The following is a 23,483-nucleotide window of genomic DNA, read 5'->3' as shown; positions in this document are numbered from 1 at the left end:
ACAATCACACAGCCATTTATTTATTTTACTCTCCTATATACAGGGCAAAATATATATATATATATATATATATATATACTGTATATATATATATATATATATATATATATATATATATGGATATACTGTATATATTTTTGTTTTGTACAGTGTTAGCCCGTAGATAGAAAAATATTTCGATTTGAGAGTCCTCAGTGGTTGATGCCATCTTTTCAGTTAGACATTAAAAGGTAACAGGTTGCAAACTTTCGAGACTACTCAGGCCTCTTCATCAGGCTAGTATAACCCAAAATATGAAGAGTCACATATTTATACACAATAGGGCACAGAAATAATGCAATAGATGAGACAGGTGATGAAAAGCAGAGCTATTACTATGGGAGAGATAAACATTTCTGGCTGTAAATATTTTAGCAGTTCATAGATAAGGACTATGACAGTTTTATTGTTTGGTGCAGTGTTGTGATGAACCCACAAGTCTGATGGGCACATTCCTTAGTTGATGTAGAATGACATAAATCCATGCGACACATTCATTCCTGCTCTGAAAGTGTCAAAGGTCACCATGAGTTTATATTCAGAGACTCTCCTTTATCTCTGAGATTTAAAGTTACCTTTTAATACCAGTAATTTCATGTCTTTGATGCTGTGATCAGGGGAACAAAAATGCTTGGCTACAGGTAGATCTATTCTTTTTTCTTTTATTGTGTGGCGATGATGATTCATCCTTGTCCTAAGTTTTTGACCTGTCTCTCCTACATAAAGACCCCCAGCTGGACATTTGGTACATATAATTAAGTACACTACATTAGATGTGATACAGCTGAAATCTTAATATTTTACTCTCTTATATAGCGTTATTAATTCCACAGCGCTTTTCAGACATCATTATCACTGTCCCAATTGGGACTCAAAAGCTACATTTTCTATAAGTATGTTTTTGGAGTGTGGGAGAAAACTGGAGTACCTGGAGGAAACCCACACAAACACAGGGAGAACATACAAACTCCTTGTAGATGTTGTCCTTGGTTTGAAACTAGGACCCCAGCGCTGCAAAGTAAAACAGTGCTATCCACTGAGCCACCATGATGCCCATTTCTCTGCTTCATACTGCCCATGGTTCAGGCAGCATTAAAGAAGCACTCCAATGGATATTTTTTTATATTGAATGTTTGTATATGTATTCGGTGTGTAGTGTTTATGTATTAATATACTCACCTACTGGCATATCCTCCAGGATCCAGCGCTGTTTCACTTCTCATCTCAATAAGGTCACCAATTTAGACTATCTGGATCACTCTATGCTCTATGTGTGAGCCAGGAGTTTCTTTTAGGCCACAGTCCCACTATCAATATTTGGTCAGTATTTTTTCTCAGAAGTGGGAGCCAAAACCAGGAGTGAGCGATAAATGCAGAATTGTTGCACTAGTTTCTAATATACCTTTTCTCTGATTTTCACCTGGTTTTGGCTTCCACTCCTAAGAAAAAATACTGACCGAATTACTGACCTAATACTGATAGTGGGGCCGTGGCCTTACAATGAAAGCCTATATAGCCTTGTTCTTACTCTCTTTAGGCTTACATTGTAAAAGTTACTTCTGTGTCATGCAGAGCGCAGCGTGGCCCATGCAGTCTGCAGAGTGGTGATGTCACTGAGAAGTGGTGGCACAGAATGGCGAGATTCTCGGAGAAAGTGGCGTTCTTCTGGTTTGTTTCACATGTGTTTCTTTACCCCTTGCTCCCATATGTGTCCCTTTGTGCTTTTGCTACCTTTAGTCTGAATTTATTCTAATTAAAAGCAAGAAAAATCATTGAATGAATATGTGTCCAAACTTTTGACCAGTATTCTATACAGCGCCTTGAAAAAGTATTCATATCTTGTGAACTTTTCCACATTTTTTTACGTTTCACCCACAAACTTAAATGTATTTTATTGGGATTTTATGTGATATAACAACACAAATTAGAAAATTTTTGTGAAGTGGAAGGCGGTGTACCCACGATGCGCTTTTTAAGCGTTTATGCAGCGGCAAAAACGCTGCAGAAACGCTTAAAAAATGCATGGTAGAAGGCCTGCACATGCTGCGGAAATTTCCGCTGCGGGTTATCATTGTGGGAAAAAAACGCAGCACTACCAATTATTACGCGGAAGAGCTGCATTTTCGCCGCCATTGACTTGCATTGGAACGCATGGATTACGCTTCACTAGATAAGGACATGCGGAATGCATGCTTTCCAATGTGCGGATGGTACCCAGGTCTAGAGGAGAGGAGACTCTCCTCCGGACCCAGGTACCATAGAACCTGTAAAAAAAAAAAGAATAAAATAAAAAATAAATATTATATTTACCTTCTGATGGCCCCCGGTCTCCTTGTCTTCGCTTGCCGGCAGATCACGGTGGACTGAAGGACCTGCGCTGACGTCATAGACATATGACGGCAGGTCCTTCAGTGTAGTGTACCGCGAGCTGCCGTCAAGCCAGGACGGAGCGAATAAAGACTCCGGGGGCCATCGGAAGGTAAGTATAGATTTTTTTTTTAACATTCTTTCGGACACACTATATAAATCCATGCCGGTTGCATGGATTTATATAGTGTGACCAAGTTGAAAAGCACTTTCCAAGTGATGCTAAAATCACTTGGAAAGCTCTTGTCAACCCGCATGCGGAAATGCATGCGAAGAACGCTTCACATCCGCATGTCCCTGGTAGGAAAAACACATGTACAATCCACATGTACAATCCGCATGTACAATCCGCATGCGTTTTTTCTGCCAGGGAGAGGCAGAAATGCTCAGGAAAAAATTCTGAGCATTTCTGCATCGTGGGCACATAGCCTAAAGGAAATGATACATGGAGCACTGTTAAATTCATCATCTAAAAATGGAAGAAGTATGGCACAAGTGCAAATATACCAAGACATGGCCGTCCACCTAAAATGACATCCCAAGCTAGGAGAACACTTATTAGATAAGCAGCCAAGAGGCCCATCGTCACTTTGGAGGACCTGCAGAGATCCTCAGCTCAGGTGAGAGAATTTGTCCACAGGACAACTATTAGTTGTATGCTCCACAATTCTGACCTCCATGGGAAAATGGCAAGAAGAGTGCCATTTTTGAAAGCAAGTCATAAGAAGTTCTGTTTGCAGTTTGCAAAAAGCTATGTAGGGGACACAGCTAGCATGTGAAAGAAGGTGCTCTAGTCAGATGAAAACAAAGTAGAACTTTTTGGGCTAAATCCAAAATGCTAAATGTGGAGGAAAACTAACACTGCACATCTCCCTGAAAACACCATCCCCAACATCAAACATGGTTGCGGCAGCATCATGCTGTGGGGATGCTTTTCTTCAGTAGAGATAGAGAAGCTGCGCAGAGTTGATGGGAAGATGGATGGCGCTAAATACATGGCAATTCTGAAGGAAAATCTGTTAAAGGCTGCAAAAGACTTGAGTCTAGGTATTTTACACTTCACAAATACTTGCTGCATTTGTGTTGGTATATCACATAAAATCAAAATAAATAACATTTAAGTTTGTGGATGTAAAGCAAAAATATGTGGAAAAGTTCATGGGGTATGAATACTTTTCCAAGGCATTGTATATCTGGGTTGAATGAGCATCGTACCATCTCCATTCTCATCCACCAGCTGGAATATCCTATCCACTACTTCTTCAGGTGACAACAATGGAGACCGATCATCTAGACCTTGGCGGCAAACTTTCTTCAAGTTGTATATGGACTGCAATAAAAATGAACATGATTATTATCAAAAAAGAGGAAAAATCCCTGTGGTATATAGGTATATACTGTATCTGGCTATAGGTGTTTGTTGGTTTTATGTAAATAAAGCTTATTTACTATACAAATGTACAACTTTCCAACTTTCTAATGTACTTTATGTTTATTGTCCTCGTCATTCTCAATATATTTGTTTCCTGTAAGTCAAATGCAACATTCTTATCTACATTATCTAAATGGTGAAGAACTGACATATAAAACAGAAAGCTGATACATTTATATGTTGGTATGGATGTATCCTATTTTGGGTTTCAGGGTAAAGAGGCTTTTCTTTTTCTTCATTTATTCATTCATTATGTGCCATTTGGGGGTAAACTTATCTAATTCATTCGCTTTCATTTTGTAAGTGGTGCTAATGGCAATTACTTATAGTGATTGTGTGGCACCCCAGGGATCTGGTTTCCACAGTAACAGCAATGTTATGTCTGAGAGCAGGTGGGAGGTCTCCTGGTCAGGGATCCTATGCATGCCACACCTCCTGCCCAGTCCTGGGAGGGGAAGAACTTCCCCTATATAAACCTAGGGCTGAGGCAGGGTTAGTGAGTAGAGAAGAAGTAGAGACAGAGAAAAGAAGCAAATATAGGAACAGAACATCAGGAGCTCTGTGGGAGCAGTGTTACAAGGAGTCAGGGGCTGGCAGCTGCAGAGCTCGCCCTGACTGAGAAGATTTCTTACCGGACCCGGAGTTCGAGGCTGTGGGGACTAACTCCTACCCAGCAGCAGAATCCGTCAGGCAGGGGATTCCAGGTCCTCTGGCCAAGAAACCCGAAGGCACGGTCACACGCATGGGACCAGCACCGCCGTCGTGGAGCGGAAGCTACTAGAAGGCCCCGAGTCACCGGCCATACGGGTGAGCACCACACGGTACACTCAGGGACGTGGGCTACTTATACCCGCCTCTAGCAAGGTAGCCAGAAGAGTACAGTTAGTTTGGGAGGCCTACAACTCCGCCTGGCCAGGGGAGATCCCATCTGCTCAAGGACTGACCAGGCCCCAATCGCTAGCCAGTACTCCGGGAGGGTCTATCTTTGTCACCAGTAAAGACCCTGAACTACACCGTACCGTCTCCGAGTGGTTCCTGCTACCCCCATCATCCACGTCGGCTGCCCTGAGGCCATACCCCTCCCGTTGGGGGTTATACTATCACGCTGCACAATCCTACCACCGGCCTCAGCGGTCTGCCCTGCAGCAGCAGCTCCTTAGCTGTACTCAACGGGTGGCGTAGTCGTCCAACATCTACCGCTGATACATCGCCGCTCAGTTTGACTCCCTGGGCACGGACCGGGTCACCGCCACGAGACTATAACCCTCAACAGATCCGGCTCCGGGTAAGCTCCCGCGTGCGCAACGCAGCGCGACACAGGCCCAGGGGCGCGTCAACCTTTGGCGTAGTCGGCAGGATCTCGTGCCCGCAACCACCGGGTACTGCGTGCCTGAAAGAGACTGTTCAAACTTACCTGTGGTGAAGATTCCCGCCATCCGGCGCCATTTTCAGCCTTCTTCCCGCCTTCCGTGGAGTTTTCCCGCCGTTGGACGCCATCTTGAAGACGTCGCGCGGGAAGAAGAGGGGCGTGGACTCCGAAAGCGCGCGAGAACTGAAGCCCCGCCTCACGTCCGGACGTCGCGTAAGGTCCTGGAAGGAGCCCAGCAGACGCCGACGTCACAGGAGCGCGACGGAAGGTCCTCAACCCTGACAATCTACTGCGGAGCCGCGGCCTACGGAAGAGGATCATCGCAAGGTAGGCCACGGTCCACTAGGGGGGAGGAGGATGTCGGATACGGAGGAGAGCTTCACTGCCTCAACCCCCGCCAGCGCCATCGCTGCTGCAGTCATGCCTTTCACCATGCCCTATATCCCGGGAGCGGCCTGGCTACCCCAGTACTCAGGGGAGTCACATACCCTGCATGACTTTAGAGAAAAGCTGGATAGCCTCTTCCAGGTGTACCCCCTCACAGAAGAGCAAAAAGTGAGCATCCTGGTGGCCCAATTAACTGGGTCAGCCCGAAGGGAGGTAAAGTCCTGGCCACCTGGGGGGAGGACTGTCGCAGGGATACTAACCCGGCTGAGGGACACCTTTGATACCCGCACCTCAGCCGAGATCAAGCTTAGATTCTACGGGTGCAAACAGCGGGCACATGAGAGTATAAGGGACTATGCCCTGAACCTACAAGAGGCCATGAGAGCCATTAAGCAGACCGACCCTGACGGCGTGGGAGACGAGGACAGGCTGTTGACTGAACAATTTATAGAGGGTTTATATTGCAATGCCCACCGAACCCAGTTGCGGGCAATGGCCTTGCAGGACCCTCATCTGGGATTTGCACAGTTCAAGGACAGAGCCATCCGGGTGCTCCGAGAACCGGCACCAGGTGGCGTTGTGACCCACAGACGCCCCACTACTACTTACCACCAGGAGGCGGCGCCCTTGTCGGCAGGGCCTGTGGGAGCTGATGCGCAGGCTTTGAGCAATGACCCGGCTCCAGACCTGCACCATCAGGTCCAAGAGCTAGCTAAAAGCGTTGCTGCGCTAACCCGAACTGTGCAGTCTTTACAGGTTTCTACTCCAGGGAAGATCCAGCTGGCATCCGGACCGGAGGACATCCCGTGGCGTCGACCAAGGAGGACCCCACCGGCCAGAGGAAGACCCAGCGACCGATACAACGAGGACGGACGACCCATCTGCCGCCGCTGTAATCAACCCGGACATATGGCAAGGTACTGTCCTTTAAACTGGCACAACCTAGGGTAGAGGGCCAACCCCTAGGAAAAAGATCATCAGGCCCATCGAACTGGCGCGACAAATATGTGGGAGGACGTCCAGTCTTGCCTGTGGTACTGGATGGCATTCCTATGAGTGCCCTACTGGACACCGGGTCACAGGTCACCACCATCCCGTACGTGCTCTTCAAGCAGTACTGGAATGACTCGGATATTACCCGCTACCCTGACGACGACTTGAGTATCATCGCCAGCAATGGTCAGCCCGTGCCACAGATCGGATTTAAAGAGGTGACCATTAAAATTGGTAGAGTTGAACTGGCAGCACAGGGACTGATCATTGTAGACATTGACAAACACGAGAGTCACCTAAAGATAACTCTAGGAACTAATGTAATTGAAAATTGTCTTGCAGAGGTGATTTTCCTTTTACAGCAGGTTGCCAAGAACGCCAGCTCCGGCGAGCAGCGAGTGCTCCAAAAAGAGATCCGGGCACTGATGCGACGGCAACAGGTGGAACTCTCCGGCGGTGAGATTGGTAGCGTGAGAATGTGTGACCCTTTCCCTATTGCCATGCCCCCAAAAAGTGAAATGATGATTTGGTGCCGGGCAGCTATTGGTCTGAGAGGTAGAGATTACCAGGCAATGGTAGAACCAGTTTACTCAGACAGTAGGCCCACCATCTTGACAGCACGGGGGGTGGTTAATGTACGCCATGGGAGGGTGCCCGTTCGCATAATCAATATCGGGAAGAGGGAAGTGTACCTGCCCCGGTATGCCACGCTAGCCAAATTATATACCATTAACCAAAATGCTATACAATCTGTGGAACCCTTGCCTCCATCTCACCCGGAGGAAGGTAACGGCTCTAAGAAAACAATGGAGGACTGGTGTCAGCAACTACATTTGGGTACTGACTCCACTCCCTCACACCAGAAACAGGGAGTCTATCGGGTGGTTCAAGAGTACGAGAGAGTGTTTAGTAAACACCCGTTAGACTTCGGGCGAGTCAAGGGGGTAGAACACCACATCCCCACGGGAGACCATCCTCCCATAAAAGAGAGGTATCGACCCGTACCCCCTGCACACTACCAACACGCCAAGGGGATGCTTAGAGACATGAAGGAGGCTGGGGTGATCAGGGATAGCTGTAGCCCCTGGGCAGCTCCACTAGTCTTAGTCAAAAAGAAAGACAACACCATGAGGATGTGTGTAGATTACCGGAAAATCAACCGTATCACACACAAGGATGCGTACCCCTTACCAAGGATAGAGGAGTCTTTGGCTGCTTTAAGATCTGCTAACTTCTTCTCTACCTTGGATCTCACTAGTGGGTACTGGCAGGTTCCTGTAGCAGAGGCGGACCGGGAGAAGACCGCATTCACCACCCCGATGGGACTTAGCGAGTTTACCTGCATGCCGTTCGGACTCTGCAACGCACCAGGAACCTTCCAACGATTAATGGAGTGCTGTCTGGGCCACAGAAACTTCGAGACGGTCCTGTTGAATCCTGGACGATGTCATCGTATATTCTAAGACTTATGAGGACCACCTGAAACACCTGGCGGAAGTGTTCGAAGCTCTGGCAAGCAACGGCCTAAAGGTGAAACCCTCCAAGTGTCACCTCCTGAAACCAAAGGTGCAGTACCTGGGACACGTGGTGAGCGCTGACGGAGTGGCTCCCGACCCTGATAAGATCACCGCAATTAAGGAATGGCCAAGTCCCTCCAGTGTAAAGGAAGTGCGGCAGTTCCTCGGGTTGGTAGGCTACTACCGCAGGTTCATCCCCGGTTTCACCAAAAAGGCAGCTCCTATGCAGGACCTCCTGATAGGCCAGTCCCGGAAGGCCAAGAACCAGAAGCCGCCCTTCAGATGGGAGAAGTTGGAAGAAGAGTCCTTCCCCCAGCTGAAGATGGCCCTCACGGGGGATGAAATCCTGGCGTACCCGGATTACAGCCAGCCCTTTATCCTCTACACCGACGCAAGTAACATCGGGCTAGGAGCCGTGCTGTCCCAGATCCAGCAGGGGAAAGAGCGAGTAATCGCTTACGCCAGCCGAAAACTGCGCCCCACCGAAAGAAACCCTGAGAATTACAGCTCATTTAAGCTAGAGTTCCTGGCAGTGGTGTGGGCAGTCACCGAACGCTTTAAGCACTACCTCGCTTCTTCCCGGTTCGTCGTGTACACGGATAACAACCCGTTGACGCACCTGGACACGGCAAGACTCGGTGCCCTAGAGCAGAGATGGATGGCCCGCCTGTCCAACTACGAGTTCACCATCAAATACCGGGCAGGACGCTCCAATACCAACGCGGACGCCCTGTCCAGGATGCCAAACCTACCGGACGTAGGAGAAGATCCAGAGGGACTGGAAGAAGTCGAACTCCGTGCGTTTCACCGTCATGGGACTATCCAGTATTCCCATCGGGTAAGGAGTAAGCAAGGCGCTACGCTTAACCCCTTACCTCACTACAACTGGGCGGAAACGCAAGACAGTGACCCTGCTGTCCGGCTGGTGAAGGAGATGCTGACTCAGCCAGAGGCTCGCCTTGACCCAGACGCTCCGGAGGAAGCCAAGCAACTGTGGGCAGAAAAGAGTAGACTGTTCCTTTACAAGGGGAAGTTGTGCCGCAGGATGGTTAACTCCCGGACGCATGAACTAATCTGGCAAGTAGTGGTGCCACGACGAGACGCAGCCATGGTGATGGAGGCATACCACGATGGAGCTGGGCATTTCGGATGGAAGAAGCTGGAGTTCCTGCTGCGCGGGCGGTTCCATTGGGTAGGCATGAGGGGAACCATCGAGAGGTGGTGCAGAGACTGTGGCCCGTGCAACCTGAGGAGGAAGGACCGTGCCAGCCAGAAGACTCCCCTGCAGTCCATCGTCACCCGGCAGCCGTTGGAACTGGTAGCCTTGGATCATGTAAAACTGACCCCAAGCAGAAGTGGCTACGTCTACGCGTTAACCATCGTGGATCATTACTCCCGGTTCTTGGTTGTCGTCCCCGTCAAGGACTTAACGGCTCAAACAGCAGCTAGAGCCTTCCAGCAGCACTTCTGCCGTCCACACGGGTACCCGGACCAAGTGCTGACGGACCAGGGACCTGCCTTTGAAGCGGAGGTCTTCCAGGAATTCTGCAATCTGTATGGCTGCCGGAAGATAAGGACGACACCCTATCATCCGCAAACTAATGGACTTTGTGAGAAAATGAACCAGGTGGTAATGGATCTTCTGAAAACGTTGCCCCTGGAAGAACGCAGTCTGTGGCCTGAGAAGCTGCCCGATCTAGTGGACCTATACAACCACATCCCGGTAGGTTCCACCAACTGTACCCCGGCTTACCTAATGAGGGCGAGACCTGGTAAGTTACCTGTTGACCTGGAAATGGGAGTCCTGACACCCGAGGACACTTCACCAGAAGCAGACTGGGACACAGAGAGGCAGCAGCAGTACCGGAAAGTACAGGAGAGCGTGGAGCGAAGTCTCTGTCAGGCTAGGGAGAGACAAGAGAAAACTTACAACCAGTATGCTCCCGCTGTTCCCCTGGTGCCCGGAGAGCAGGTCTTGAAGAGGAAAAGACGGCTCCACAAGTTGGACGACCAGTGGGAGAAGGACCCGTACACCGTACTGCCCTCAAGCCATGAGAACCCGAAGGTCTGTACCATCAGTAAAGACGGAGGGGAGACCACAGCCATTGTATCCCGGGATCACCTGAAGAAGTGTCCTGAACAGCTACGGAACCCTGAAGAGGAACAAGAAGACCATCGACCCGTAGAGGAAAGGGAAGATATGGTTAGTACTGTGCTCGGAGACTTCCCTCGGTCTTGGACTCAAGTCAATGGTGCAGTTGTGGTACCCGTACTCACCTTCCTCCAACCAGCATCCCAAGCACCTACGGAGCAACAGGTAGAGCTGGAAGAACAGCCGGTCCCGGAGGCAGAAGACCCCACACCAGCAGACCAGGAGGATCAACCCTCTGCTTGCAGTGAGCCTGCCATATCCCTAGTGAGCCAAAGGGCCCGTAGACCGCTGCCCAGTTTACCCTTAACAGCTCCTACACCCTGTAGTTCAGGGCCAGACAGTCAGCTCCGTAGGTCCACTAGGGCCACTAGAGGCCAGTTACCCGCACGTTGGAGGATTTGAAGTGTATAAATTGTTTTATTTGTGGTTACCTGTTTTTCTTGTTGCTTGTGTATAATTATGTGTTTCTAGTTGTTTATAGGAGTCTTTGGTGGATTTACCGGGAATCCTGTGTACATAGTTGGAGCGTAACCCAGGACGGACTAAAGACTGTTAAGGACTCGGGGCAGGACAGACCCCTACCTGGTTACGTCTCCCTGTTTTGGTGAAATGGACACCTTGCTTTCTTCAAAGACTGCACCCGGTTACGGACATGCCGTGACCACCTTTATGTGTTTCTTTATTGTATTGTTATTGTTATATCTTGTTATGTTTTTCTAAAATATGTTTAGTCCCGGAGTACTAAATTTCACTAGGGGGGAATGTGGCACCCAAGGGATCTGGTTTCCACAGTAACAGCAATGTTATGTCTGAGAGCAGGTGGGAGGTCTCTTGGTCAGGAATCCTATGCATGCCACACCTCCTGCCCAGTCCTGGGAGGGGAAGAACTTCCCCTATATAAACCTAGGGCTGAGGCAGGGTTAGTGAGTAGAGAAGAAGTAGAGACAGAGAAAAGAAGCAAATATAGGAACAGAACATCAGGAGCTCTGTGGGAGCAGTGTTACAAGGAGTCAGGGGCTGGCAGCTGCAGAGCTCGCCCTGACTGAGAAGATTTCTTACCGGACCCGGAGTTCGAGGCTGTGGGGACTAACTCCTACCCAGCAGCAGAATCCGTCAGGCAGGGGATTCCAGGTCCTCTGGCCAAGAAACCCGAAGGCACGGTCACACGCATGGGACCAGCACCGCCGTCGTGGAGCGGAAGCTACTAGAAGGCCCCGAGTCACCGGCCATACGGTTGAGCACCACACGGTACACTCAGGGACGTGGGCTACTTATACCCGCCTCTAGCAAGGTAGCCAGAAGAGTACAGTTAGTTTGGGAGGCCTACAACTCCGCCTGGCCATGGGAGAACCATCTGCTCAAGGACTGACCAGGCCCCAATCGCTAGCCAGTACTCCGGGAGGGTCTATCTTTGTCACCAGTAAAGACCCTGAACTACACCGTACCGTCTCCGAGTGGTTCCTGTTACCCCCATCATCCACGTCGGCTGCCCTGAGGCCATACCCCTCCCGTTGGGGGTTATACTATCACGCTGCACAATCCTACCACCGGCCTCAGCGGTCTGCCCTGCAGCAGCAGCTCCTTAGCTGTACTCAACGGGTGGCGTAGTCGTCCAACATCTACCGCTGATACATCGCCGCTCAGTTTGACTCCCTGGGCACGGACCGGGTCACTGCCACGAGACTACAACCCTCAACAGATCCGGCTCCGGGTAAGCTCCCGCGTGCGCAACGCAGCGCGACACAGGCCCAGGGGCGCGTCAACCTTTCAAAGGGATTTTTTCTAATGCCATTCACTGTGTGGTTTATAGAACATTTTAGCTTTATTATATTTGCTATATATTTATAATTTTTTGTATTATTGTGATCATCTGATATTGTCTCAGTGATACACAGTAATACTGCTGCTGCATACCTTCCAAAGATCCAAGATCCCGAGAGAAAGTCCTGATATTGGGGAGATATCCCGCTGTCTTGGGAGGTCAAAGATATGTCCGAACGTCAACTGTACAGTTGTGCTCAAAAATTTACATACCCAGGCAGAATTTTTCCTCTCTTGGCTTTGTTTCAGAGAATATCCACCATCAGTGGTTAGCACTGCAGCCTTGCAGTGCTGGGGTCCTGGGTTCAAATCCCACCAAGGACAACATCTGCAAGGAGTTTGTATGTTCCCGTGTTTGCGTGGGTTTCCTCCGGGTTCTCCGGTTTCCTCCCACACTCCAAAGACATACTGATAGGGAATTTAGATTGTGAGCCCCAATGGGGACAGTGCCGATAATGTCTGTAAAGCGCTGTGGAATTAATGGCGCTATATAAGTGAGTAAAATAAAATAAATAAATATATAAATATGAATGATGACAAAAAAACTTTTTCTCCACTCATGGTTATTGGTTGGGTGAATCCATTTATTGTCAAACTACTGTGTTTTCTCTTTTTAAATCTTAATGACAGCCAAAAACATCCAAATGACCCTGATCAAAAGTTCACATACCCTGGTGATTTTGGCCTGATAACATGCACAGAATTTGACACAAATGGGTTTGAATGGCTACTAAAGGTAACATCCTCACCTGTGAGCTGTTTGCTTGTAATCAGTGCGTGTGTATAAAAGCTGAGTGAGTTTCTGGGATTCAGACAGACTATTGCATCTTTCATTCAGCCCCTGACGCTTCTGCATTGTGAGTCATGGGGAAAGCAAAAGAATTGTCAACAGATCTACGGGAAAAGGTAGTTGAACTGTATAACAAAGGAAAGGGATACAAAAAAATATCCAAGGAATTGATAATGCCAGTCAGCAGCATTCAAACTGTGATTAACAAATGGAAAATAAGGGGCCCTGTAGAAACCAAATCACGGTCAGGTAGACCAACAAAAATTTCGGACACAACTGCCGGGAAAATTGTTCGGGATGCAAAGAAAAACCCACAAATAACATCAGCTGAAATTCAGGACTCTCTAAAAACTAGCAGTGTGGCTGTTTCAAGATGCACAATAAAGAGGCACTTGAAGAAAAATGGGCTGCATAGTCGAGTCGCCAGAAGAAAGCCATTACTGCGCAAATGCCACAAAGTATCTCGCCTACAATACGCCAAACAGCACAGAGACAAGCCTCAAAACTTCTGGAACAAGGTAATTTGGAGTGATGAGACCAAAATTATACTTTTTGGCCATAACCATAAACGTTACATTTGGAGAGAGGTCACCAAGGCCTATGATGAAAGGAACACCATTCCTACAGTAAAGCATGGAGGTGGATCACTGATGTTTTGGGGATGTGTGAGCTACAAAGGCACAGGAAACTTGGTAAAAGTTGATGGAAAGATAAATGCAGCACGTTATCAGCAAATACTGGAGGAAAATTTGCACTCATCAGCCTGGAAGCTGCACATGGGAAGTACTTGGACGTTCCAACATGACAACGATCTAAAACACAAGGCCAAGTCAACCTGTCATTGGTTAGACCAGAACAAAGTGAAGTTTCTGGAGTGGCCATCTCAGTCTCCTGACCTCAATATCATTGAGCCACTCTGGGGAGATCTCAATCTCAAGTGCACAGTTCATGCTAGACAGCCCAGAAATTTACAGGAACTGGAGGCTTTTTGCCAAGAAGAATGGTCAGCTTTACCATCTGAGAAGTTAAAGAACCTCATCCACTACTACCACAAAAGACTTCAAGCTGTCATTGATGTTAGAGGGGGCAATACACGGTATTAAGAACTGGGGTATGTGAACTTTTGATCAGGGTCATTTGGATGTTTTTGGTTGTCATTAAGATTTAAAAAGAGAAAACACAGGAGTTTGACAATACATGGCTTCACCCAACCAATAACCATGAGTGTAGAAAAAGTTTTTTTGCTATCATTCATATTCTCTGAAACAAGGCCAAGAAAGGAAAAATTCTGCCAGGGTATGTAAACTTTTGAGCAGAACTGTATCTATGTCCATAGAGCACAGATACAGTTGAACACAATGGTTGAGTAAAAAAACAACAGATCCCTATGCCACCATTCTGACTGGGTAGAGACTGAATAACCCACAAAGTCCTTTAGGTCATGTGACATTCTCAGCTCATGTTGTATGATGGTAGGCATTTGAGGCCTCCTACTGTGGGTTGGGAGTAATGTGGGAACATCATACTATGCACTGGTGGTGACTGTGGGTGCATTATATTATGTGGGTGGGACTATAAAGGCACTACACTGTGTGGGGGCATTATATAGTGTGGGTGATTTGGGGGGCATCATACTATGTATTGGAGGATTTGTGGAAGCATTATACTGTATGGTGGGGGGACAGTGGGAGAACTATACAGAGTGGGGTATTTGGAGGACATCTGTTGGGGTGGGAAATGTGGGAGCATTATACTATCAGGCAGGTCAGTGAGGGCATCATACTGTATGTTGAGTCAATGCAAGGGTATCATATAGTAGGGGGTAATCATATTGTGTGTCGTGGCATTGTTGTGGAATCATGCCATGGTAGAGGGGGACTTTGGTCAACATATTGTGTAGGGAGGCCACTGTGGGTTGTATTCTGTGTGTGAAGTCTCTGTGGAAGCATAATCTGTGTGATGGGCACTGTGGGGGAATCATTGTGTGTAGTGGGCACTATGGAGTTATCTTACAGTGCGGGGGGCCCTGTGGGGGCCATGAAAAGATTATTGTACTGTGAGAGAACAATAATGGGCTTTATTGGTGGCACTGACTTAATCGGCACACTGCACATGCCCAGGGAGGCAGCATCAGTGCACCGCACTCAGGCAGCAATGGAGTAACTGCATATTTACCAACCAAAAATATAAGAGTAAATATAGTTATCATTGTCTGGTTTGTGTCTTGTGTTACTCTGCTGCCTCCCTCAGCATGCGCAGTGTGCCGATGAAGTCACTGATGGACATCTTCCGCATTCACAATATTTGCAAAGAGCCAGTGGTTACGTCACCCTTGCAAATCATGTCACTCACATCAACAAGGGTGTGTTGACATGATTAGAGAGAGAATCAATTCAGGTAATCAACGTCTCAACATACCCAACTAGTCAACCACTAATTTGCATAGCATGAATGCATCTACAAAGTTATTTATATATCAATTCAGCAATTGCTATGCCACATGCTGTATATTAGCCTTTGAGAATGCAGGTAAGGCTGAAATCACATCAGCGTATGGCATCCAATGCAAAAGCATTGGTGTAAGAGGGTGACCGGGACGGTAATGTGCTTCTCCCTTGATTAGAAAAACAGTTATAACCTGTGTATACGAAAAAGTGTTTTATGTTGCATAGAACCTTATAGGCACCAAGGTGCATGGTTATTGTATTGCTATAACTTGTGGATGACTCAATTTATCCTGATAAATATATTAGATATAGGGAAAGGATAAGATTAGTATATTTAGCAATAAGATGCAATTGGGTATAGTGTAGTGGTGGGCACAATAAGTTCAGGAAGCAGACGGGTTTAGGATAGAAACAGTTAATGTGTTCAGGAACAGCTCCAGTATGGGAGGGGCAGGGCCAGTTAACAAGAGGAACACTTCCTGGTTAGTGCAGTGAGAGTGAGAGATTAGATGGAGAGAGAGCAGTAGTTGGATGTCTGAGGGCACGAGGAGCATGGGTTGTTCAGCAGCAAGAAAACGTCAGCCATAAACTTGGAGCGGACATTCCTAGAACATCCGAGACCTACTGTCCAACAGAGGCACTGAGAAGCGTGCCTCAATATCTCCTAGGAGAGGAAGTCGGACGGGGAATCGCGTAAGGTAGTTGGGAAAGGACTCATGGAGCTGCAGAGCAGGATGGAGTATCCCAGGGGGTAGAGATACCAGACCAGGAAAGGATAGATCAGAGCGAACAAACAGCGGACATCAGAATGCGCTGTTTTGGACTTTAAAAACGGAAAAGTTTGTGCCCAATATTGCGTGTTTCAATATGATGAAAATGGACAGTTAAGTAAACTTCTTTGCTATAAAACAAATTTGATGTCTCCTAATGTGTGTGCGGCGGTTCCTGAAGTTGAAGAACCGAAGACAGCAGAAAAAGTGAGTGTTACGCACCACACGCATAGCACAGGAGAATCGGGATACCGTTTATTTGTAGCGTGCCAGGGTGTGAGAACACAGCAGCCCCTCGCCAATGACTACCGCCCTGTGCACCTTACGTCGAATGCGATATGCTAATGACCCTTGGCACCAGCTCTGCTGTGAGCCGAGTGTCATGCTGCTGTGCTCTGATCTTGTGCATGAGAGAATCGCATCATAGGTGAGGAGGAGATGGAGAAAGTAATTTCCTCCATGGCCTGACTCGGCATATATCGGACTGCACTGGGATGACATCCGAGTGCAGGTCGATGTTTCACACACCCATAGACTTGTATGGGTGCAAGTGAATCGAGTCTTGCTGCAAATCACAGCATGCTGCCGAATCGGTATGAGAAAATAAACACAGATCTGAGCTGCCCCATAGAACAACACTGGACCGAGTGTTATGTGATGTTTTATCACATTGCACTCAGCCGTGTTATACGGTAGTGTGACGCTGGCCTAATGGTTGCTATATACAGTACATAGATGGTGGCTGCTTAGAGGGGCTAGGGCAATTGTCAGGTTACCTGGTGAGAATAGCCCCAGTTACAGGGGAAATAAGATAAAAAAAAAAAAGTATTTTAAATTTTGAAATGCCCCCCAAAGGTCTTTTTTTCTACCATATAAGGGACACAATATAGGAAATAGATGAAAAATACACAAATGCATACATGGATAAATAAAATGCAGGAAAAAACTAAATTGAAAAAAGCCAAGCCCAATCCATATTTCTGACCACCAGCCCTAACCACGTTAAAAAAATCAGTTTGATATATAAATATAAATGTTACGTAAAGGGGAACCCATTTTGAAAATGTATTTCCTTTATTTTTGCACTGATATCGTCCTGTATCAGCAAAAAAATTAAAACAGAGTAAAAATTAGGCCCCACATATCATGAAAAGAGATGCCAAAATGATTTAAATATCTGAACTATAATTTTTTTTTTTAGTTCTTTGAACTGCATGTGCAAAAAAACGCGAAAATATGCCTGGTCTTGAACTGGTAAAAAGGGGCATGGCCCTTGGGAAAGCGCTGCCGACACTTCATTGTTCATGTCGGATTGCAGACTAGTTGTACTGTCACACACCGGACTTTTAGGAGTGACTATGCGTGATATTGCAGCGTTGAACCAATGAAGAGGCTTCTGTGCTGTCACAATAAGGATTGGCCCATAATTCTATAATGCTGGATAACCTTTTTCACTTACTAAATTGACTTTGTCAGAAAATAAAAATTGAACTAAAAATTGAATATGTCATGATATAATAAATTTCCACTCTTGTCACTTAAAATACATACAATATGTCACAGAAGTACATTATAATCCCACAATACTTTACCTCGACTATTTCTAAGAGCTCTGGCTTGTCAATGCAGCCATTTCCATCTCTGTCATACACCTTGAAAGTCCATTTCAGCTTGTGCTCAAGTTTTCCCCGTAAAACGAGATTGAGAGCAGCGACATATTCCAGGAAATCTATGGTGTTATCCTATAAGGGACATAAACATGAGATGATTTATGTGTAACATTGGGATCAATTTTGTGTTTTGTCGTGAGAAATGATCACTTAAAAATAATAAAAATGAGAACAATTAAGTAATAAAAGCAATTTCTAGTGGAATTCAGTGTAGAGCAGCAATAATGGGTTTTTTGACTACCAGACAACCCCTTTAATCAGCCCACAGAGGTGAGAAAAATACCAAATTGGCACAGTTGTCCACATGATTTTTTATTTTTTTCTGGACAGCTTAATGAAAAATCATGGACAGACAATATTGTTTATGGACACATTGGAAAACCATTCTGATTATAAATCATCCATGTCTCCAGCACATAGTTTGGATATGAAGACCTGAGCTGCGTTCACTTCAAACTGTAAATAATGATAATTACAGTAGAAATTATCTGTATAAGTTTCTTCAGCTTCAAAAAATCACGGAAGCCTTAAATTTTTACTGACAGAGCAAAAAAGTGCCCTATTTTCTATTTTTTTATGGACTGTCCTGGAATTTCTGGACGGTTGGCAACCCAGCTCCTGGGGCTGCAACATCTCCTTCATACTCAGTGCTATGTCCCCCGCCAGTCCGATCAGAGCCGATTATCCCCTTAAATACCACCTTCAATCGTGACAGTGGCATTTAACTGGTTAAAAAACTCCCTTTGACACCATCGCCCCCAGCAATCGTAATAGCGGGTGACGATAGTTACCATGGCACCCTGAGTACTGCAATGCAAAAGACCACTGATCAAAGTAAAAATATTCATGTCCCACAGTGAAAACATTAAAAAACACAAAAAAAGGGTACACAAATCCCGTAAGCCCATTTCGCCACTAAAAACGCAACCTTTGTGTTAATACAAAAATAAACATAAAAACATACAAACGCCTCCTGACAAAGCCACCTAGGCGAAACGCGCGTTGAGGCGCGCTACCTGTCCCCCGTTGGCTGTGCCTGCACACCGCATACTTAACATGTCTCAAGATAATGTTGCTAGTACCATTATTTTGTATCCTCTATAGCCCTTATGACACTTACATATGTATATTGTGTTACTCTAAGGGTTATCATTTTCTGGCTGCCCAACTATATCAAGGAGCTCTGGTACATGCCACGGATTTGTGGTGCATATATGCCAGGTGACTTGATGCTATCATTGATGGCATTATAGCCTTACTTCAGTCTTGTTTGGATACTACTGTTCTGATTTCTACAGCATTGATCATTTAATTAACTAGACTTACATGATATTTGTACCACCTGATCTCAGTCAGTTTAAATGCACATGCCTTACATTTATGTGGTTGTTGTTTGGGATGGCTTATAGGGGATTTGTCTCTTTTTTTTGCTCCCTTTCATCTGCCTTATCTAGTTGTGCTTCTCACGGAAACCACTTTTCACTAGTAGTTATTTTATACTCTGATACCTGTTCTATTTAAGGTTCAATAAAATGTATAAGTATTCAATGGCTTTTTTCTCTGGCTGCCTTTTCTTGGGATTGGGTGTTCATTATCTGGTCTGTTGATATTTCTCCCATACAATCCCCTCTTTCTTGGTTCTATATAAACGTACAAATTGGTATCGACTGTAACATCCCAAACTATAAAACTGTTACATTATTTATTCCGTACAGTGAAAAATTATAAAAAACACGCCAAAGATGTAGCTTTTTCATTACACTGACTTACAAAAAGCTGAATAAAAAGCGATCAAAAAGTCATATGTTAAAAAATGGGATAAAAACAAGCCCTAATAGACTAATTCGGTAAAAAAATAAAAAAGTTACAGCTCTTAGAATATGACGATGAAAAAACAAATTCATTTTTGTAAAATATTGTTTTTAGTATGTAAAAGTAGCAAAGCATAAAAAATATATAAATCTGTTATCACTATAATCGTACTGACCACAAAAATAAAATGGTCTTATCATTTTTACCGTATGGTGAACTGTGCCAAAAAATCTAAAAACAATGCGTGAATTCCTTCTTTTTTTTTCTTTCAGAATTTTAAAAATCTGAATAAAAAGTGATCAAAGATGTGGCATACCTCAAAATGGTGCCAAAAGAATCTCCAACTTGCAAAAAATAAGCCCTCAAACAGCTCTATTTTCCAAAAAATGAAAAAGTTACAGCTCTCAGAATGTGGCGATGAAAAAACTATGTTTTATAAAAAAGCATTTTTACTGTGTGCAAAACATAAAAAAAACAATATAAATCTGGTATAGCTGTAATCGTACTAACCCAAAGAATAAAGTCAAACCGCGCAAAAATAAAAAGAACTATTTTTGTACAGCTATCTATTTCCTGATTCTACCTCCCAAAAATAGGAATAAGGCTCTGCTCACATTTATCATGTGCTTTCCACTGAGCGCTTACTTCAGGATATTCGTGTAAATCCCAAAAAGCGTGATTCAGACAAAACCCCCGATAGAACTGTGGCACCCCAGGGGTCTGGTTGCCACAGTGGTAGAAATACCATGTCTGAGAGCGAGCATGGGTTTTGCTGGTCAGGAGCACTTTTGCATGCAACGCCTCCTGCCCCAGTCCAGGGAGGGGAGGAACCTGCCCTATATAAACTGGATCTGGGGCGGGGTGAGTTAGAGTTAGAGTGAGAGTCGAGTGCTGGTCCAGAGAAAGGGACAGAGGAGCAGCAAGGAGCTCTGTAGGAGACAGGAGCTGAAGGCCAGGGACTGGAGCTAGCAGAGCTCATCCTGGCCGAAGACGCAGAGAACCGGACACCGGAGTCCGAGGCTGTGAGGATATCAACATCCAGCAGCAGAAACCACCTGGCAGGGGATTTCAGGTCCTCTGGCCATAGGAAGCCCGGAGGCTCAGTCACACGCAAGGGACCGGCACCGCCATCGAGGAGCGGAAGCTACCAAAGGCCCCTAGTCACCAGCCATACGGGTGAGCACCACACGGTACACTCAGGGACGTGGGCTACTATAGAACTACAGCAAGGTAGCCAGGAAGAGTGCAGTCAGACGGGAAGGTCTACAACTCCACCTGGCCAGGGGGACTCTTGTTCGTTCATAGACTGACCAGGCCTCTAATGTCAGCCAGTACTCCCGGCAGGGCCTTCTTCATTACCAACAGTAAAGACCCTGAACTGCACTGCACGGACTCTGAGTCATTTCTGCTGCGCCAATGCACCACAACCCTCACCATCTACACACGCTGCCCTGAGGCTATACTCCTCCCGTGGGGAGTTATACTACCCTCTGCTGCGCACACAACATCAGCCTCAGCGGTCTGCCCCGCAGCGGCGGTTCTTAGTGACCGCAATCCACGGGTGGAATAGTCGGACATTTAAACATTAAAAACCAAATAAACAGATCCGCCACTGGTTTGACCACCCTGAGCCACGGGACAGGGTCGCCGCCACGGAGACTACAAACGCCCAGCATTACACAGAGACCCGGCTCCGGGTATTCCCCCACACATGGCCAAGGGGAGCGTCAACTTTGGCGTAGTCGGCAGGATTTCGTGCCTGCAACCACCGGGTACTGCATGCCTGAAGAAAGACTGTGATACTTACCGTGGTGAAGTTTCCCACCATCCGCAGCCGTTTTCCCGCAATCCGCAGCCATTTTCCCGCCATTGAGCGCCATTTTTGGGACGCCGCGCGGGAAGAAGAGGGGCGTGGATGCCAAAAGCGCGCGAGAGCTGAAGCCCCACCTTATGTACTGACGCTGCGCAAGGTCCTGGAAGGAGCCCAGCGGACGCCGACTTCACCAGCGCGCGACGCAAGGTCCTCGACCCCGACGATCGCCTGCAGAGCCACGGCCTACGGAGAAGAAGCAACGGAAGGTAGGCCACGGTTAACTAGGGGGGAGGAAGACACCAGGAATGGAGGGAGCTCCCACCGCCAGCGCGGCTACTGCCGCAGTGGTGCCGTTCACGATGCCGTATATCCCCGGAGCGGCATGGTTACCCCAGTACTCAGGGGAGTTGCATACCCTGAGCGACTTTAAAGAAAGACTGAATAGCCTATTCAAAGTATACCCTCTGTCCGAGGAACAAAAAGTGAGCATCCTGATAGGCCAGTTAATCGGAGCAGCCCAAAGAGAAGTAAAGTCCTGGTCAGCCAGGGAAAAGGGGACTGTAAAGGAAATACTGACCCGTCTAAAGGACACTTTTGATACCCGCACCTCAGCAGAGATCAAGCTAAAATTTTATGGGTGCAAACAACGGGCACAAGACAGTATACGGGACTATGCTTTGAATTTGCAGGAGGCCCTGAGAGCGTGCGGAATGAGGATAAGCTGTTGACTGAACAGTTCATTGAGGGTCTACTGTCCAGCGCCAACCAAACCCAGTTGCGTGTAATGGCCTTGCAGAACCCTGATTTAGACTTTGCGCAGTTTAAAGACAGAGCCATCCGGGTGCTCCGAGAACCGGCACCAGGTGGCGCTGTAACCCACAGGCGCCCCACTATCACCTATCACCAGGAGGCGGCGCCCTTGTCTGCAGAGCCTGTGGGAGCTGATGCACAGACTTTGGACAAAGCCCCGGCTGCAGACCTGCACCATCAGGTCCAAGAGCTGACCAAAAGCGTTGCCGCGCTAACCAGAACTGTGCAGTCTTTACAGGTGTCCCCTGCAGGAAAGATCAAGCTGGCTTCCAGTCCGGAGGACGTTCCTTGGCGCCGACAGAGGAGGATCCCATCATCCAGAGGAAGGCCCAGCGACCGCTACGACCAAGACGGACAACCCATCTGCCGCCGCTGCAACCAATCAGGACATATGGCAAGGTATTGTCATTTAAACGGGCCCAACCTGGGGCAGAGGGCCGACCCCCAAGCATAAGACCATCAGGCCCATCGAGCTAGCGTGATAAGTACGTAGGGGGAAAACCGGTCTTGCCTGTGGTGCTGGATGGCATTCCTATGAGTGCACTACTGGACATCGGGTCACAGGTAACCACCATCCCCTATGTGCTTTTTAAGCGGTACTGGAATGACTCAGATATTACCCGCTACCCAGATAACGATTTGAGCATCATCGCCAGCAATGGTCAGCCCGTGCCGCAGGTGGGATTCAAGGAGGTGACCATCAAAATTGGTAAAGTTGAACTGCCAGTGCAAGGACTGATTATTGTGGACATTGACTGTCGTGAAAGCCACCCTAAGATAACCTTGGGTACTAATGTTATTGAAAATTGTCTTGCAGAGATAATTGTCATATTACAGCAGGTTGCGATGAACGCCAGCTCCAGCCAGCAGCGTGTCCTACAAAAAGAGATCAGGGCCATGATGAAAAGGCAACAGGTAGAACTGTCTGGTGGTGAGATTGGTAGTGTTAGGATGAGTGACCCGTTCCCTATCGCCATGCCCCCAAAAAGTGAGATGATGATCTGGTGCCGGACTGCAATCGGGTTAAGAGGAAGGGACTACCAAGCCATGGTAGAACCCATCTACTCAGACAGTAGGCCCACCATTTTGACAGCACGGGGGGTGGTCGATGTACGCCATGGGAGGGTACCCGTCCGCATCCTAAACATTGGGGAAAGAGAAGTATATTTGCCCCGGTATGCCACTCTAGCCAAATTGTTCACCATTAACCAAAACTCTGTAAAGGCCATGGAACCCTTGCCTCCATCTCAACCAGAGGAGGGTAACGGCTCCAAGAAACAAATGGAGGACTGGT

The 23,483-nt window shown here is 47.1% G+C and overlaps 1 protein-coding gene across 1 annotated transcript in view; it reads right to left on the bottom strand.

Moving 5' to 3' along the window:
- The window catches only part of GUCA1B (guanylate cyclase activator 1B), a 56,362-nt gene that overhangs the window by 11,389 nt on the left and 21,490 nt on the right, over nucleotides 1–23,483 (bottom strand). Inside the window, exons 2-3 of the mRNA XM_073667098.1 lie at nucleotides 17,677–17,826; nucleotides 3,622–3,736 (exon numbers count right to left, since the gene is read on the bottom strand). Of these exons, the coding sequence (XP_073523199.1) occupies nucleotides 3,622–3,736; nucleotides 17,677–17,826 (265 nt within the window). The remainder of the gene's footprint in view (nucleotides 1–3,621; nucleotides 3,737–17,676; nucleotides 17,827–23,483) is intronic.

This window comes from Phyllobates terribilis, unplaced genomic scaffold (genome assembly GCF_046119375.1).
Source record: "Phyllobates terribilis strain yellow unplaced genomic scaffold, ASM4611937v1 Scaffold_2__4_contigs__length_985480577, whole genome shotgun sequence".
Classification (NCBI taxonomy): Eukaryota; Metazoa; Chordata; class Amphibia; order Anura; family Dendrobatidae; genus Phyllobates; species Phyllobates terribilis.
This window is presented reverse-complemented; position numbering and strand designations above follow the sequence as displayed.